At 37.6% G+C, this 18513-nt stretch overlaps 1 protein-coding gene across 5 annotated transcripts in view; it reads right to left on the reverse strand.

Annotated features, from left to right (window-relative positions):
- The window catches only part of magixb (MAGI family member, X-linked b), a 74361-nt gene that overhangs the window by 24251 nt on the left and 31597 nt on the right, over positions 1–18513 (reverse strand). For all 5 annotated transcript variants that reach the window (XM_028016048.1, XM_028016040.1, XM_028016055.1 and 2 more), the window contains exons 3-7: positions 17729–17845; positions 9731–9850; positions 7213–7377; positions 4280–4472; positions 871–941 (exon numbers count right to left, since the gene is read on the reverse strand). In XM_028016048.1, coding sequence (XP_027871849.1) covers positions 871–941; positions 4280–4472; positions 7213–7377; positions 9731–9850; positions 17729–17845 — 666 coding nt within the window. The remainder of the gene's footprint in view (positions 1–870; positions 942–4279; positions 4473–7212; positions 7378–9730; positions 9851–17728; positions 17846–18513) is intronic.

The raw sequence follows: 18513 nt of genomic DNA on the forward strand, positions 1-18513 counted from the left end.
AACAGTCCAAGGTTTTTCATACACAACTAAATGCTTGGAAGTGGCGGGTTTTAGTAGGGAGGGAAAAAGGAGTTTAACAGTACGAACCAATCGCCAGATGGCTTTTAACGAAATGCTACACAACCCAAAGCATATGGTGGAGAGATTGCTTTAAAAGCAGAATCCATTACTGACTGTCTGATAAGTTAAATTTGGCAACATAATCCATTTGCTTTACCAAGCTCTGCAGAGTCATGTAGGTCATTTTTTAATTTATTTTTAAATGTTACATCACATCAGAAAAATCTGCAAAATGTGTTTTAGATTGAGCGTATTCCCCTAGTTCATCTTGTTGTCTTTATCTAGACATGTGTGATATTACAGCAACAGATAATAAAAATCATCAAAATCCCTTTAACGCGCAGATAAAAATGAATGCAATATTGCCTTCTGCTGGTAAAGAAAGGGCATTACACCTGACTGAGCAGATGGAAGCACAGCAATGCATTTGAATCTGTTCCTTTTTTTAATGTTGCTGTGATCACAGACAGACATCATGAATGACGTTTTTATTTGAAACGGGCAGATTACATAGATGCCAGTCACATGTTCTCCCCGTGTTGACCCTGCCAGCCTGTGCAGCAGGTCTGGCTGCTCTCCAGCAGCTCAGAGCTTTAGGCGTTAATCACTTACATGCCACTGTTCGGCCAAAAGCTCATTCTATCTCATTTGACTCTAACAAGCCTGCTGTGTCTGCGGCTTCCGTGCATGACAAATTTGTGGCCTCATTTAGCATGTTCAACTGTTAAATATGTTGATCATGTGCTGATAATTGCATGGTGAGAGAGAAGGGGCAGGAAAGGAAAACAAAGAAGAAACAAAGACGCTCACATTCATTTTTGTAGTTGGTCTCTCTGCTTGAGGGACGAGGGCCCAGCCAGCTGGTCCTCCTCGGGCTGCGCCTTGGGTAGAAAAACGGGCAGAAGAAGAGCCACCAATTTTAGTCAAATTATGATACTGAATAAATGACAAAAATAGTTTTTACCTGGCAAAAATGCACAATGAATTTCAATTAATATGAGTTACAACAATATTTCATTTGTAACTGGGATCAATAAAGTATTTTTGAATTTAAGTCAACGACAAGGAAGGGCTGGACAATATGGCTGAAAAACGTACCACGATATAAATGTTTCATATCGATTGATATTGATAATTATTGATTAGTTTTTTTGGTTTTAAACACTTGAAATATTGCCAAGCTACTGATGTGATCTTTCCTGTTTTATCCACAGTTTTCTCTCCACAATTGATTTTTTTAAGGCGTTATGAGGAGACAAAATGGAGGAACTTTAAACTGCTGCTGTGGCAGTTACTCCACAGGTTGTTGCTAGGTTACCAAAGAGTGAGTGGGTTGCTAGGTAACCAAAGAATGAGTGAGTTAGTTGATGCCAATCTCTATTAGTTATTGGGCAAGAGGAGAAACATTCATCCAACCGCACTCACAAAAGCACAAATACTCAAATATATGAACTGGTAGGAAACTTGGGGTTAAAGGCCGTGTACTGAAAAAAGCTCAAAAAATTGATAATAAAGAAAATAACACCCGAAAGACACACATGCAAGAATACGAGTTTCTTGTCATGAAAATACATCTGTCCATTTATGCAAATTACATTTTGTATTTTAGAGCTTTCACTGCAAAAATGCAAAATCTTACCAAGTATTTTTGGTCTAGTTTGTAGTGCAAACATCTTTGTACTGTTGTAATAAAACAAAAATTAACTTGCAAGTAACTTTTCAGCAAGACGGACTTTATTATAAGTAAATAATTACTTAATATTCATGAAAATATACTAGTTCTACTGGCATATTATTTGACTGATAATATGGGAAACTTGTTGCATTGATGATAATTATAATCTGGAACCAGTCCACCATGTGGGGAGGACAACAGAACCCATTTTCACCAGAATCAACAAACAGGTCTTTCAGTTTGCACCACAACTATCCCACTCAAAACTTTAGCATCCAGAGATATCAGCTAGCAAAATTACAATATAATTATTGTTATTTTTCATTATGTTACTGACTACATTTCATTCCGTGGAACTACAGTGAATCATACTCCAGCTATTCATAAAATAAATAATAATAATTTCCTTCCTAGACCCCTAAACTTCATTTTAGATAATGTTTTACCTTTTATTTTTACATTCCTAATACATTTGTGTTATGATTTTATAATAAATAATTGAAATCATGTGTTTCCATTCTACATTACTGCTGCTAAACCAAAACAAAACAAAACTACTTTGATTCAAGGCAAGACGATAATCAAAGACAACAGCACTACCTCTAGCTAACAGCTGGCTAAAATGCTAATGGGGGGAAAATAACATCTAAATACTAACTACTTGAACTTACTTGGTTTTAAGAATTTCTGAGAGAAAAAAAGACACTAATATGCAGCCACTCCCTTTTCCTTCGTGATTCACCCAAGGCTCCATTGGATCAGCCAAATGGTCCATGGTTATCAACCCGGCTGGATGCACAGGGCACCAGAAGAGAGGAAGGATGCTGTGTTTCTAATGACCAGGAAGACAACAGGATGTGTGCAGGGGTGTGTGTGAAAGTGGTTTTATATCCTGGTGGGAACAAACTTACAGAGGACTTGCTATAAATTTGGAAAACAAATTTCATTTATAACAAATTTGAAGAGAGGGAAGGTGTGAAGGTTAATATGTGATTATTCTGGTTCAAGGTTAGGATTAAGCATTCAAGTTTGATGGTAAATGATTGAAATAAGGGAAGCGTGATAAGAAAGCAGCCTCAGTGTGTTTTAAAAACAAATGGGTGGCAATTCATGTATATAATATATTTAAAAATACACAAGACTTTATTTAAAAAAACTGTGATGTAACATTCCTGCATGGAATGCTAAATACTGTGTTCACTACTGGAGGGCATGTTAATTCAGTGTTTTTCACATCGTTCCATTATTAATCATGTTATGTTAGCATTGCATTATCATCTCTGTGTTGAGATATTTAAGGGGGATTTTCATAGTCCAACATTTCAGTATTTTAGATGTGAAATCTATGATTACATACTCTAGTTTTATTAGTTCTTATATATTTGTGTTATTTGACTCAATAATAGCTGTTTACATTTGGGTTTCTTAGCTAATCTATTGTTCACCTACTTAGTCCCCTTCCTTGGAAAAGAAATCATCCCCAGAATTCACTTATTCATGCTGGAGGACAAAATAATGACTTAGGTTTGATGAACTTATCACGCAAAAATGTTACTTGTGAGTTTAGCCAAAAAGACTTGAGCTCTTTTCAAACACCTGTTGTACCTAAAAGTCCATTCCGCTGCGACATTATAATTCAGTTACAGTAAATTTCATTAAAATTTCATCTAAAACTAAAACTAGAATAAAAATAAATTAGGTTCTAATAAATAAAAAAAGGTGTCACTGATGACAAATTTACACTGTGTGAATTGTTCAAATAAAACTAAAATGTTGTTGTTTGGCAACAAACATTGTATGAGAGTTAGATCTAAAACAAAAGACTAATATGCCCTCATGTTTACTCTTAGGTAGGGATGAAGACCTGTGATGCTGTGGGCCTGTTTGTCTTCCAAAATCTGACCTTTTTAGAAGCCTAAGCATCATAACATCTTTTAAGTGCCATAACATTTGATATTAAAACCTTTTGGAATTTTTTTATTAATTGCAAATTGGTCTTTAAGCAGGAAGAAATGGATAATAAAATGAAAAATTAGCCTTCTTCAGTTTTAATCTATATCCTTCAGACCCAAATCCAATAAAATACCTGTAGAGAAAAGCGCACGAGGAACAACAATCAGGAGAAATTCTGAAAAGACTTAAAGGTTTTTATGTATGCTTCAACTTGGAACAGCAAAACATCTTCTAGGTTTTAATGTTACAAAAACACAATGATAGTCATTTAATTGCACCTGTCCACCTCATGTCTCTCAATATGTAAATTATCTGCTACACTGCAAAAACACAAAATCTTAGCAAGTATTTTCGGTCAAGTTTCTTGTACAAATATCTTAGTGCACTTGAAATAGACAAATGTAATTTTTAAGGAAGATATAGGAGCTTGTTTTAAGTCGATAAAACAATATTGATGAAAAAGTAGTAGTAGTTCCACTGGCAGATTATTTCACTTTTCCCATGTTAAAAGTGGAACTAGTAATTTTTTAGGTAAAATAAATAAATATTGTTTAGACTTTTCCTTTGCCAGGTTGTTTGGTGAAGACTTACCCGATGTAAAGTGATTCTCCAGGGTCACTGAACGCCTGCTCCCAGTGATCGGGCATCATGCCTCTGATTCTGGCACCTCTTCTGCTGCCGATGATCCCATTCTCTACGCCATGACCCTCGCCTCCACTGCTGGATGCCCGGGGCCGACCAGGGGACCGGTGGCCAATAGGAATGCTTACTCCTGCAGAGCCACCTGTAATGATAATGATAAAAGTTAAAACACAAACATTCACATACATTTACACAAACATCCAACAAAAAAAAACAAAGTTTCTCTGTAAGCAAAATGTATTGATGTTTGCTCTGACAACTCATGGAGAGTCAGCATCTCTGCCACTTCTGTCCGGCCCACTGAGGAGTAAGACTGTGTGGCCATGCATGTCACACAACAAGCAGAATGAAAATTAGCATTTTTTCCCCCCTTAACTGTCCTTGTAGCTGTCCTTCAGCTTTCAGTTCCAACATAGATCGGCGAGATCTCGGACACTGGGGCCACCCAGAGTCCTGCTGCACATGACAAGTACCGCCGAGCAATCCACCCACAAAGTTACACTTGAAAAGATGACTCAGCAGAGGTCAGAGTGTTGGACGACTCTTTTCAGACTCCTTCCTGCATTCACCCCCACTGGTCCCGACTGCCAGCCGAACCCACCTGACTGTTTGGAGCGCTATCTTTCTTTGTAATTATCTGGACGTCTGCCTGCCTGCATTTTTCTCCACCCACTCCAACTCCCTCTCTCCTTCTCCTTCTGCAGCAGTCTGGCTTAATGCCTCAAACCTCCCCTCCCTCCCAGCCAAAACCACCTCCCTGTGATGCTGCTTCTTTTGTTTACTTCACCCAATGTGCTCTTCTTGACTCATAATTAGGCCTGTCACCACAACAAATTTTGTCGGAAGATATATTGTCCCAGATGTTATTGTGATAAACAATAATATTGTTGTTTTGAGACCATTTATAAGAAATATAACAGCAATTAGTGGTGCACAGATTGAAGTTTTCTGGCCAATTACAGATCTTTAAGAAACATGACCTTCCGATTTTTTTGTCTGACATATTGCCAATTGTGCCAAGAAAATCACAGAGTTGGCAACAGTGGGGTGACTACTGTTACCTGCAAACATGCAGACATGACCTGGTATTTGGGTCAGTCAAACATCTCTCTGTCATGGTGCTTAGGTGTATTGACCGTTTGCAACTACGTCACTTAATTATTGGAGGACCCATAATGGAAGTGAGGGATTGAGAGTATTGAACAGAGCAACTAAAATTGTTCTCCAAAGTTGTTTTTGTTAATTTATTCATGGCTTCAATTTGTTCCAGTCCAGCTAATTTGTCTGTGAACACAACACACCGGTTGGGGCTCATAGATGGCGGCATTTACAAAAGTTAGAAACAGCTAGCTTAGAAACCGACCTGTACTTCCTCCCTCCTGACGTGTTGATCAAATTACCAACTATTCCTGAATTCACACCACATGATTTTTGTCACTATGTCATAAACGGCGTTTCCCCTTGAACACCGGATCAGACTTAAAAACGTACGAAAGACGAGATGCTAACCAATTTTTTCCATGCATGCTAGGCTACATGACGGTGAGGCATTATCTCCATGGTTACCAACGGCTAATTTCTCCATAATGTGATATTTGACATCTTTTCTAATCATACTTACTTATAAAGTATATGAACGTTAATCTTCTGATCTCATATAAAGTGTTCGCTGCAAATCCGCGATTACACCGAGGGTTGACAGCCATTGTGATGGACAGCTGCTACCCATTACGATTAAAGGCTCCTATCCATCGCCGCCGTATCTTTCCTCATTAAAAGTTATAAAATTAAATGACGAGTTTGGTTTGCATCCTTGTCTGTTTGTGCAACCGACCGCGCAGCACCCTGTGACGATTTTTAAAGTGAAATCAACTAAATAAAAGCGATATTAGAAATGTTACGTGAAAGTCTGTTTTTATAAGTTATTCTTCCTGAATTGACACTTAGCAACTACGTCACCTAATTATTCGAGGCGCCATGACGGACATCGAAAGTGAGGGACGGGAGTCTTAAGCAGTGCGACTGAAGTTGTTTTCCCAAGTTGTTTTTAATAGACAGTACATATTAAATCAATATAATGAAGTTAATGACTTAAAACAAGCTTATTTCAAGTCTAATAAGATATTTGCACAAGAAACTAGACTAAAATACTCTGTAAAATTTTGTGTTTTTTGCAGTATAGGAACTACAGGACTGCTTTATCCTGGTATTTATTGAGTCATTAGTAGCAGTCCATGAATTATTTAAACCATGCTTTTACTTTCTTTGTGTTTTAAAAGCAAGATTTTCACGCCCAGTGAAATTTTTCTGTACTGACTGTTTGTTCCTAAAGTGATAAAACTGGATCTATTTCAACACTTATGATTAATCAGCTTCTGATTCTGTCACAAATGAAAAATAACTAAAAGCTCTTTGGATGACAAAAACTCAATATATTTGAATTTATTTCTTGGCAAGGTGAATTTAATAAATTTCAGTAAGTCTAGCTTCTGACCATAATTTCACTATTTTTTATGGTTTGGCTCACAGTTTTTATTCTAGCCTATCTGCTTAGTCGTTGTTTGTTTTAGGGATCCTAAGACAAAACGACCTTCCTTTGGAGGTGATCCAACAATCAATGAGGCCACAGCTCCACCGAGACTTTTCAGCATACTAATTGTGCTAATGATTGATTAATTTGGGGATCAGAGACTCGAGCTATAGATAGGGGAACACTGGATACTGTGCAGAGCTTTGCAACAAACAATATCTTCTGTACTCATATATTTTTGAGCTCTGAACAATAAAATGCGACTTATCAAGTTGTGCAAAGTGAAGAATTGAGCAGCCTCTGTATTCTTTACAGTAGTACTTATGGCATAATTTAGCTTTGCAACACTTGCCTAAGTCGTCCTCGCTGTTTCTGCCTTCGTGTGCAGCCTTTTCCAGGTTGCTGAGGGATTTGCTGCGTGTGCGGAAGTTTCTGAGCAGGTTACGGTGTTCCTGGTAGCTGATGGGGGGACTCTCTGGACCTATGTGAACAGGACGAGGTGTGCCGTAGTAATTCCCTGTAATAAACAAGGGCAGGACAAGGAAACCTCGCTTTAAAACAAGCACATGAATCTGTTGTAAAAATATATATTTCGGGGCTGATATACATCCTGTTGGGACAAAACTTCTCAAATCAACTATTGTTGCAAATGAAAGCTGGTTAAGAAACAAGAAACTGGCGTAACAAAATGGTTTGAATCCACAACACTTTGTATTCTTAAGCAATTATACACACTTACAGAATACAGCGTGTGCATATGTTACAAGATTTTATTTTAACAACATTACAGATGATTCCTAAATGTGTTTATTTATTCTTTGAATTGATTTTGTTTAGGAAGGTAGTTGTTTCTCCAGACATTTTTATCTGTGTTTTACATTCTGTTGCGCTGCTCTTGGCAGTTGGTGGTTACCATAGCAACCGACAGCTCCTCCCCCTTTTTTCTGTTGCTTTGTGTTTTCTTTACAAGTATTATATTTTAACAGATGTTTTAGACAAATTTAATCACATACAGTGTTTCCACATTTTGCCACATTTTGTATATGTTTTTAATCGTTATTAATGTTATACATTTTAGCTGTGTTTAATTTTACGACTGTTAACTGCTACTAACTGCTGCTAACTACCTTTTAAATGGTTGTTACTTCCTACTAACTCATTGGGAACAATTGCTCTGTAGTTTGTTTAGGTTTTTTTTAACCATATTTTAATGCAAAGTGGCAAAAGCTGTTGGACTGAGGTTAACCACCAACTTAATTTCTTCTTTTGTTGGGCATGTTTTAATTTTTGGCACAAAGTTAAGTTTCCGTTGTCAGTTGTGTGATAGTCTTTACACATGTGAATTTATTTCCTGTAATAAAAATATATATTCATTGCCATTTATTTTAAAAATGAGATTAGTTACGTGGATTAATAATGAAAATTTATGTTAAATACCACTATACAATCACAATTAGCTGCCACTTTTTCTGCTGCTGTCTGTAACTGTGAGGCAGAATCTGCTGGACTGATTTTTTGATTTCCTCTTTTGTTTGAATAAATGCAGAAAACTTGAGTGTGTCTGTCGTGAAATCAACCTGCTGGACCTGAGACGAACATAGAAGTGTTACACGTACATTATGTATCCCTTGGGATGGTACACTGTTTTTGTTATAGCCATCTGCTCCCGCCTCTAAAAACAAAATGGCATTATCCGTACCACCCCCACATCCCTCCCATTTGGCTCATAGGGATACAAATGGGTTGAGGGGAAATATTAGATTAGCGAGCTAAACAGCAAGGTCACCAGCCGTCACCATTTACTGCAGCTTCTGGAGGCTACAGCACGGCTGATACTGCTGACACTGATAGCAATGTGCATGTCAATGTCAGATGTGAGACAGGTGAGGATGACATTTATTGGTCCCATTAAACTCATAAATTATGGATAGTAATGTATGGAGGTTTTTTAATCAGAGGCAGGGCTCTGACCCTCACAGGAGAACCGAAATATGAGCTGAGCAGCACCTGATGTCAGAAATATATGCCGACCAATGGATTTTAAGGAGCTGGCAATTGCTGACTCAGTGAATCTCATTTGTTATAATGTTTATTTGGTCATTTTATACAGATAATTAATCAACAACATTTGATATATAGAGAAATAGGGTTATTTGGGTTAATTAAAATTTTTAAAATATGATTATGGTATTTAATAGATGCTAAGTATCAAATTTACCTTATTCACTGCAAAAACACAAAATATGACCAAGTATTTTTGATCTAGTTTCTAGTGCAAACATCTTCATAAAATTTAAATAAAGCAAAACTAACTTACAAGTAACTTTTCAGCAAGATATAGGACCTTGTTTTAAGCCAATAATGCCTTAATATTGATGAAATAGTGCTTGTTCTATTGGCAGATAAATTAACTTACAACATGGGAAAAATGTCTTGTTATAAGTTAAATCTGCCAATAGAACAAGCACTTTTTAATCAATATTAAGGAATTATTTACTTAAAATAAGCCTCTATATCTTGCTAAAACTTCTAAGTTAGTTTTGTCTTATTTCAAGTTTTCTATTATTTACACTAGAAACTAGACAAAAATACTAGGATACTTGGTAATACTTTTGCAGGGTAGGCCTACAAAACTCGGTAATATTTTGTATTTGCAGTGTAAAACAACAGTAAATCAAGCAAATTTGATAAAGAAGAAATCTAATCTGCAAAATAAATATCTTCCACTTGTGTTAAATTATATTTTGGCTAACTGTTGCTCCATTTTTTTAAATGTGGTTTCAACAAAATAACATTTTCCTTGGATCTGAATCCCTGTAATCTTTAAATGTTGTTGCAATAAAGAAAATGTCAGATTTTTTTACCCTAACCTTTGAATTTCCCACTCTCGAGCAGCGGTCCGGACTCTTCCAAGGAGAAAAACTCCTCAATGGAGACAAAGTTGTAGTCTACCCCTGAGATTTCCCCGTCTCTGGGTTGCCTGGTCGTACCTGTGATAAAGGAGACAATGTCAAACATCAGAGCGATGAGGCTACATATAAAATCGGCTGTGGCATGGATGATGTATCAGTTAATCAAACCCCTCTCCTCCAATCAAAGGTCATCAATCTGAGCTCAGCGTTCAGACAAACTGCAGATCAGCAAAATATAAATAATCAAGTTTTGACAAATGATGCAAAAATGTAAAAATTACACTAAGTTAAGCCAAAATGGCATTATTTAAAGTCAGGTTTTTTTATTTGTTTTCAACAGAGCAGCCACTGTTAAACCAAACTTTGCCCTTTTGTGTAATAATAGCAAGCATTTACCAAGGCCTCCTTATAATGAACAGATCAATACGAAGTGGATCAAATATTAATGAGACGCTGGGAAAGTCTTAAAGTGTTTCTATCACCGTTGCAAAGATGGAGCACTTAGATGATCAACGATCTGTCATCATAATTAATTCACATTGACCTTGGCCTGGAAGAAAGCGGCGAGGGTGAGGCATCATGCACAACATAGCATCTTTTCTTCACTGCTTCACTTCAACACTGTAAATCTCCACGCAGCTGTATGCAAGCACAGGCATGCAGTGTGAAATATATAATATTTTTATGTTTTCCATTAAGCTACTGGAGTAGTTTTAATTTGCAAATTGGAGATGGAGAGCAACCATCGTGACCTTGAAACACATCCTGCCTTTCCTTCAGACTGAATCGCTCCAAAGTAAAGACAAATCTCCACGGGAGGACCACATGTGACGTCTGTCTGTGTGTGTGTGTGTGTGTGTGTGTGTGTGTGTGTGTGTGTGTGTGTGTGTGTGTGTGTGTGTGTGCCCAGCAGGATGAAGTCACACCCGGCTACCCTATAAAACCTGTGATTAATGCACTGCTGTCCTGGGAGCAGCTCTCGCAGCCACAATGACACATGCAGGACTGCACTGAGCATGCAACCCACACACAAACACACACACGCTTAAGACGGGAAACAGTTTTCACACACTGCAGCTAGCTCTCACAGGTAGGAGACTCCAAACTCTGGCCAGCTCCTCCATCACTCTGTCCTGTTCCCTCTGTAGCACAAAGTGTGTTTACTTTGCAATCAGCTCTGGGTGTTTGCCCTCTGGGCTTCTGCCAGCGGTTAGCCCAGCACTCGCAGTCCGTTTCTCGCCAGAACCTCCACAAGCCCAAGTTAAATTTGTCCAGCGCTTTGATATTAGGATGCTTCCTGCCGCAAACATTTCCACAGATTTTCACATTACAGGATTTTATTTTAAATATCAGGGTGATTGATGTTCAGGTCAAAAGCACAAACAGAACCTCATCAATATTCTTTGATACAGAAGCACACATGGACACTGTGGCTGTTGGTTGAATGTAGGGATGCACCTATTTCCTTAACTTTGGAAGATCGGTGAAGCCAATCTTATCCACCGATCTTATCTAGCTTGGCAAATGTCTAAGAATCAACCACTGTCGTCTTTTGCTGTCCGGTGAGAAATGTTTGACTTTCTGCACGTTTACAATTAACAATAGTGACCCACTGTTGTCAACTCAACTTTCTAGCTCTATGGAGCAACATTTCAGACAAAAAAGAATTTGGTGTTGGCCAAAATCGGAATCGGCAGGTTAAGCTTTTTAAAAGATCGGTAATCGGTGATCACCCAGAAAACTGCAATCGGTGCACTCCTAGTTGAAAGGTAACGCTAGCACTTGCTAGCATAATATTTTTACTTACACTGATTGTCGAGTAGGGCTGCACAGTGGCGCAGTTGGTAGCACTGTTGCCTTGCAGCAAGAAGGTCCTGGGTTCGATTCCCGGCCGGGGTCTTTCTGCATGGAGTTTGCATGTTCTCCCTGTGCATGCGTGGGTTCTCTCCGGGTACTCCGGCTTCCTCCCACAGTCCAAAAACATGACTGTCAGGTCAATTGGTTTCTCTAGATTCTCCCTAGGTGTGAGTGTGTGTGTGAATGGTTGTTTGTCCTGTATGTCTCTGTGTTGCCCTGCGACAGACTGGCGACCTGTCCGGGGTGTACCCCGCCTCTCGCCCGGAACGTAGCTGGAGATAGGCACCAGCAACCCTCCCGACCCCATTAGGGACAAGGGTGAACGGAAAATGGATGGATGGATGGATGGATGATTGTCGAGTAAGAACTCGGCAATTATAAGCTCAGATAACTTAGATATTTAATTGGAAAATTAACTGCAAAGCACTGATGAGTCACTATTTTAATTTACTATTTTTGTGAAATATTAATGAAATTTCCTTACCTACCTGGAGAACAAACTTAGAAAGTACCATCTACTTAGCAACCCAGAACACCTGGAACCAACATCTAGTTTTATACTTATAGCAACCCTGAACAAGAATCAAACATGGAGAACCAACCAACATTCATACTTTTTAGTTTATTACTTTTTTTTTAGGTTTTATTGTTTTGTTTGGATTTCTTTCTAATTCATGTAAAGCACTTTGAACTGCCTTGTTGCTGAAAATGTGCTATATAAATAAAGTTAAATAAAGTATAGGCCCAGAAAAGTGCACTTAAGGCTAGCAGTAGGTTATCTGGGCTTATACTTGCCAAGTTCCCGCTCTGCAATCGGTTTAGGTAAAAATATCGATTCATTCATGCTTTGCAGTTCATTTTTCTAATTATATATATCAAACCATAAGAGCCTTTGAATTGAATCGATCACCAGATCACACTGGAACTGGAAGACATTTTGAATATCCAAAATAAATGAACAAAACAGCAGAGACAATAAATGAAATGAATTATGAAGTCTCTGTAAATAAAACGGTCCTTCAAAAAAAGGTCTAGTTGAGACCAAAACATTTGATTAAAGACGTTTGTCATCCGGTTTTTGGTAGAAAAACGATAAATCATGCATCTCATTTCAATTTATCATGCAAATAATTAATTTATTGTTTATTGCGACAGGTCCAGTGGTAGTTTTGCTTTATTTCCCATGTAATCAAACATTACAGTATAAAAACAAGACCAAAAATAATATTTTGTTCTGCAGTGCAAAGTGCATTCCTGCTCATGTTTTCTCATGTAATTCCTGCACCTCCTATTTCTAAACATATATTTACCCCTCTAATTATGTGCACCTCAAATTTAACCCCAAAAATAACTGAAACTGCAAGTCTTTGTGTCTAATTAAAAATCTGATAAACTTGTGTGTAATTATTCTCCTTCCCTCAGGACACACAGTATCTCTCCAGCTGATATGGTGCGAGGCAGGGAATCATTATCCATGCACCCTCATTGGCGTTATATATATAAACATATATATAACATGTCAGTGGGGAGACAGAATGGATTATTGACATCTTCATCTTCCTCGCCTGTCCCTGTAGGCGCCACACACTCTGATCCCTTGCAACACGGGTGAGGAACGGATTGAAGAGGAAATTACAAAGAACTGCCTACGACTGTCTGCCAGGATCAACCGCACACAAAAAGCAAAAACAACCAACCCTGTTCTGACTAAAAGGTCACAGACGGGCCGGCGGACACGCTGCAGGGAGAACATTAGGATAAGTTGAATGATGATGTTTCTTATCTCTGAGTCAGACGATTAGAAACGTCTTTCATGGAGGAGATGAAGGCGCAGCCAGCTTTCAGACCGCGACTTTGGCTCTGAATCATCCAAGGGCACATCTGCAAAATTCCAACTGCGATTATGAAAGAATGGATGGGAAAGTAAAACAAAGGGGTAACGAAGCCGAAACCCGTAAAACAAAAAAACTCCATGAATGAAGAGAGAAAAGAGGTTTATAGTTTACTCTGAATTTCATCAAAGTCAAGGCACAACCCGATATTCTCACTGTGTAACAATATCCCATTTTTCTGGTCGTTAATTTTCAAAATAGGTTTCATTTTTTTCCATTTAATCAGAAAAACGTCAATGATTCAAACTGCTGCTGAAATATTTTACATTTTACAGGAATTATGTTATCCAAACGTTTCATTCAAAAAAAGAACTGAGAATATTCCTATTCTTAAGATCTTCTGGAATTTTAAATGAGTTTTTATTGTTAATGCTTTTATTGTCTTTTGTAGCACTTTGAAATTTACATTTAAAGTCTCATTGTGCAAAATAAAGGATCTTTTTAACATTATAGTGCTCAGAGAGCTATTAAATTGTCGGAAATCAGTCAGTTTTATTTTAAATATCGAATTCTTTCCATCTCAATGAGACTATAATTTAAAGAAGTAGATGGAATATTTTTTAAAACCTAATTCATGCTTTTCTGAGGAATTTTAGCAGATTTTTATACATTTATGTGCTGCTTGAATGTATCAAAAAATTTTATAATAAGAGCTCTGACTACTGCGACATATTTGCAAACACCTTGGTCTCAGTTCGGTTGAAGTGAAATTTGTTCGAATAAATGTGTGAACGGACCGGAGACCATTCCAAAAGTCAGAAGTGGACAATAAAGCAGGGCATTCTGGGTAATTACAATCAAAACAAACCCGAGAGTACAGAACTACTGGGAGAAATGACTCGTAGTGTTTTACCAAAGACAAAAGAGAAATCCTACAACAATCTGATGCTACTCCACTTTTGTCTACATTTTTTGAAGAAGAAAGTGTCTTCCTCAGAGGTTTTCATGTTGGTTCCTTCAGCAGTCCTTGGTGCAGCGCCACCACAGGCGAGGAGGGGAACAGGTTTCTCAAAAGGTTTGGTTCAGTTCGGTACAATGCAGTGTGAAAGCGAACTGTAGCAGCTGAAAATGCAGCAGATGTTGCAACTTTGTTCCCCAATCGAACCGAGTTGTTTACAAATATGAGATTTTCCTCCTCAAAACCCTGTTAGGTTACGAACAGCAGATGCAAATGGAGTAAAAAATACCTGTTTCCAAAACATTTGTGCTGATCTTGTCTGAGAGTCTGGAAACAAAGTTGTAAGGTCAGATTTTAGGTCTCTAAAATAGTAAATTAGCCTCTTTATTGGCTCAGTAGCCCAGCCTGCAGCTGGATGTTTAACAGACGTGTAGAAAGACTTCATACTGGGATTACTGATACTAATATTGGAAACCAGTCCCTGCCTCCCAGTACCACACAGTCTGCCTCAGCATTAGCACACAAGTCCATTAGAGCGACGTCACTTTGGCTCTGACCGACGTTAGCTTTTAATTTAATTCCTCTCTGTAGATTATTGATACTCCAGCATGCATTTGCTTAATTCTGTCGTTCATTTCCATTTTTACGAGCTGCCTTCCCAAATGAGCCTTTCTAACGTTATTTCTTGCTTCAGTGCCAACTTCAATATCGAACAATATCATCTCATCAAAAGATGCCTGAATTACTCTAAAACAAAACAGCAGCATGAAGCAAGATTTACAAAAAGAGAAAAAAAACTTTGAAATAAGAAAAATATATGATCTGATGGTCTAAACACATTACTAAGCACTTTTCAAACGGTTCTCCAACATCAGACTTTAAAGATAAAAATAACATAAACTAACTATAAAGACAGTTTTAACTGACTATTATATAACATGTATTACTGTTAATGTCTTACTATAGTATTCTACATAGCAAGGACAAAATTAACTAAAATATAACAACATTTTATGTTTTGTAATATCTCACATGCACCCTACTGGTCTGAGAACAAAACACTAATTTAACAAAAAATCCTCCAATTATAACAATTTTGCTTAATGTATAAAATATAAGACAATTTTTATTTCAAATATACAGACAAATAAGTTATTAAGCCATAAATATTTATTGAAACAATCAGAACAAATCGTGTATCCATCTGCAATACCTCTTTGAGTTACAGAAATTTTAATTTCCCTTTCGGATCAATAAAGTATTTTATTGTAAAGGAAGTTACAAAAAATCTCTAAAAAAATATTCTTGTTAATTTTCTCGAATTTAGCAAGTAGAAATAATTTTAGTAATATATCTGACGTAAAACAAGAAAGGTTTAGTCTGATTTAACTTCAAGCAGTCAAAAAAATATATGCCTTTTTTTAGATTTATGAAAATATCTATTTTTAACTGTAAATAACATTTTCCAAATTTAGGCTGTTAATCAAACATTATATTGCACTTTATTACAAAACTGTTCAGTTTGAATATGAATCACTTTCAAGGACTTTTTACAGAAATTAAGCACTTTCCAAATATTGAAAACACCTAATTGAATTTAAACTATTTTTAAGGCTGTTCCTTAGCATGACGTATATTTTAAAAACTCAAATTGTACCAAATAAATAACTAGAAATGCAAGTCAAGAAAGAAAGCAGGAAAACGTACTTATGTTCCTGAAGGGGGCCACAATGAGCCACTGATGAAAACTCCTCAGCTTTTCGCTCCTGTTAAACACAGCCGCCTCATTCAGGGGGGAAAAGACAAACAATATGAGCGGGAAAGAAAAAAAAAAGAAACTTGTATGGTCTGAAATAAGAAGTGATGCTGCCTGAGCTGCGTGGGGATCAGGCTGCGCCGGTGTGAGCATGAGAACAACAGCATCTTACTGTGTCATCTTCAGGAGATCAGGGGATTACACACCCAGGGGGCCGAGCCTGCCTCGTTGTCACTCTTACTAAATTAAAACGCCCAGAGATGGCAGGAAGTTCATAAAGTTTCCCAACAATAAAGCAAGACGGATTAAAAAACTCCTTTTTTGCTTTTTTAATCAATAATTAAAATCGGGGCACTGTTTCCTTAAATCCTCCTCTGGCTCGCCTTCATCTGATTTGCTCATTTTAATTATTAAAAAAAAAAGAAAAAAAAGCAGAGAGCGGCGGAGTTAATTTGGATTGTGCCGTCCCTGAGCAGCCACTTGTAGATGCAAAGCGTGGTAATAAGATGAAAAACAGTTAAAATTGCAATTAAACTTCAATTTGAGAGATAAAGCGAGGCTCTCTCACGCCGTCTTGTGCGTTCTGGACCGCTCTTTGTTCTGTCAGAGGGTGAGTTGTGTGGCGTGGCGGCAGACTGTGCCATTTGACCTACTTCCTGGACTAAAGGAGAGATTAACAGCAACTCCACAGTACTACGACAAGGTTAAGACTACACACACACACACAAAGAGAGAACAGTGATGGGTGGTGTCCTCTGCATCACCGCTTGTAAAAAGCAAAATTTAAAAAACGCAAAACAAGGCAGAAAATTACATTAGGAAAAGCAAATTGCGATTCCAGACTCAGAATAGTCAGCTGTTATATCCTGCAGCCGTTCGCAGTGACGTCACCATGGAGGGGATTAAGATAGCAACAGATGTACGACTACTAGCTGCCTTTGGCTGCCACTCTGCATGCTTTTATTTATTATAATCAAAATGAAATTGCTTGTGCGGGATAAAAATAAATAAATAAAAAAAACTGGAAGAACCTGTTTCAGTCAACTACCCTCAGATTTAGCACCACCTGGTCAAACTGCCTGCACAACACAAAATAAACCGTGTTGTGGCAATACTGACTGCCCAAACTGGTTGCCTTCTCCTTAAATTTTCATTAAATTTAATTGCAACTGACCATTTCATGTGCAAAGTTGAATTATTCAGTAAATCAAATCACCTAGTGGGAGCATGCTTCGACATGAGGAAGTGAGGAAAACAGTTCTGCATGCTTAAGTACTAATTAACACCAGGATATTCACGTGACAGCAGCAGGAGATACGTTGTCACAGAATTAATGAGGCCGGTAATGAAAACGAAGAGACACGCTTGGCTAAATTATGAACATAAGCCAGGTTGAAGTCGATTTAATATTAGCCTTAAACTGACATGAGCTGACAGATGACATCACATGAGAGGTGTAAATGCAAGCAGAGGAGACATAAAGGACACAAACCAGCAGCAGGCGGAGAAAGATCGGAGATTTACGAAAAAATGAGAGAGAGAGGGCGACTCACAGGGTACGGCTCGGAGGTAGAGGTTCTCTCTGATGACCTGCTGAAGCTGGCTGTCCACTGAGCCGGGTGTGAAGCACTTACTCAGATATAACCTGAGATCTTTGCACAATGTGGAGCCTGAGGGGAGGGCAAACAAAACACAAACAGCATAAAGAGGAGGAACCAGAATTAGAAGCTACGAATTAGCATAGCTTAAGTTGTTTCTTATACATTATTTTACTAAGTGCATAACTTTTAGGTATTTTATATTGTTTATTGTGATGTAATTGTGAGTTGTTTATTGCCATAAGCAATCTTGAGCTGTAATGTGAATTTCCATGCATGGTGGGAAGCATCTATTTATCTATCTATCTAGTAAGGATGAACAATAAATCAATGGAATAGGAAAGAGTAGGATATACTTTATTGGTAGCTACTCCATCCGAAGTGTTAAATACTGGTAAATTCAAATATAACCATACGCAATATAAAATTTATAAAAATACATACAGAAGTGTGATATTGTAAGTGATTTAAATACGACTAAATAATAAATAAATAGATAATAAATCTGATAGAATAGTCAATATATGGAATATTCACTGAATTTCGGTTGGCGGAATTAACTCTCTCACTCTTTGGTTACCTAGCAACTCACTCACTCTGGTTGCCTAGCAACAATTTGTTGAGTAACTGGCACAACTGCGGTTTAAGGTTCGCCATTTTCCCTCATAACTTTTAAAAATAAGCAACAACTGCGTGAAGAAATGAAACTCTTATATTTTCAGCCATACTCTTTTTCAGCC

This window comes from Xiphophorus couchianus, chromosome 1 (genome assembly GCF_001444195.1).
Source record: "Xiphophorus couchianus chromosome 1, X_couchianus-1.0, whole genome shotgun sequence".
In the NCBI taxonomy this organism is placed as follows: Eukaryota; Metazoa; Chordata; class Actinopteri; order Cyprinodontiformes; family Poeciliidae; genus Xiphophorus; species Xiphophorus couchianus.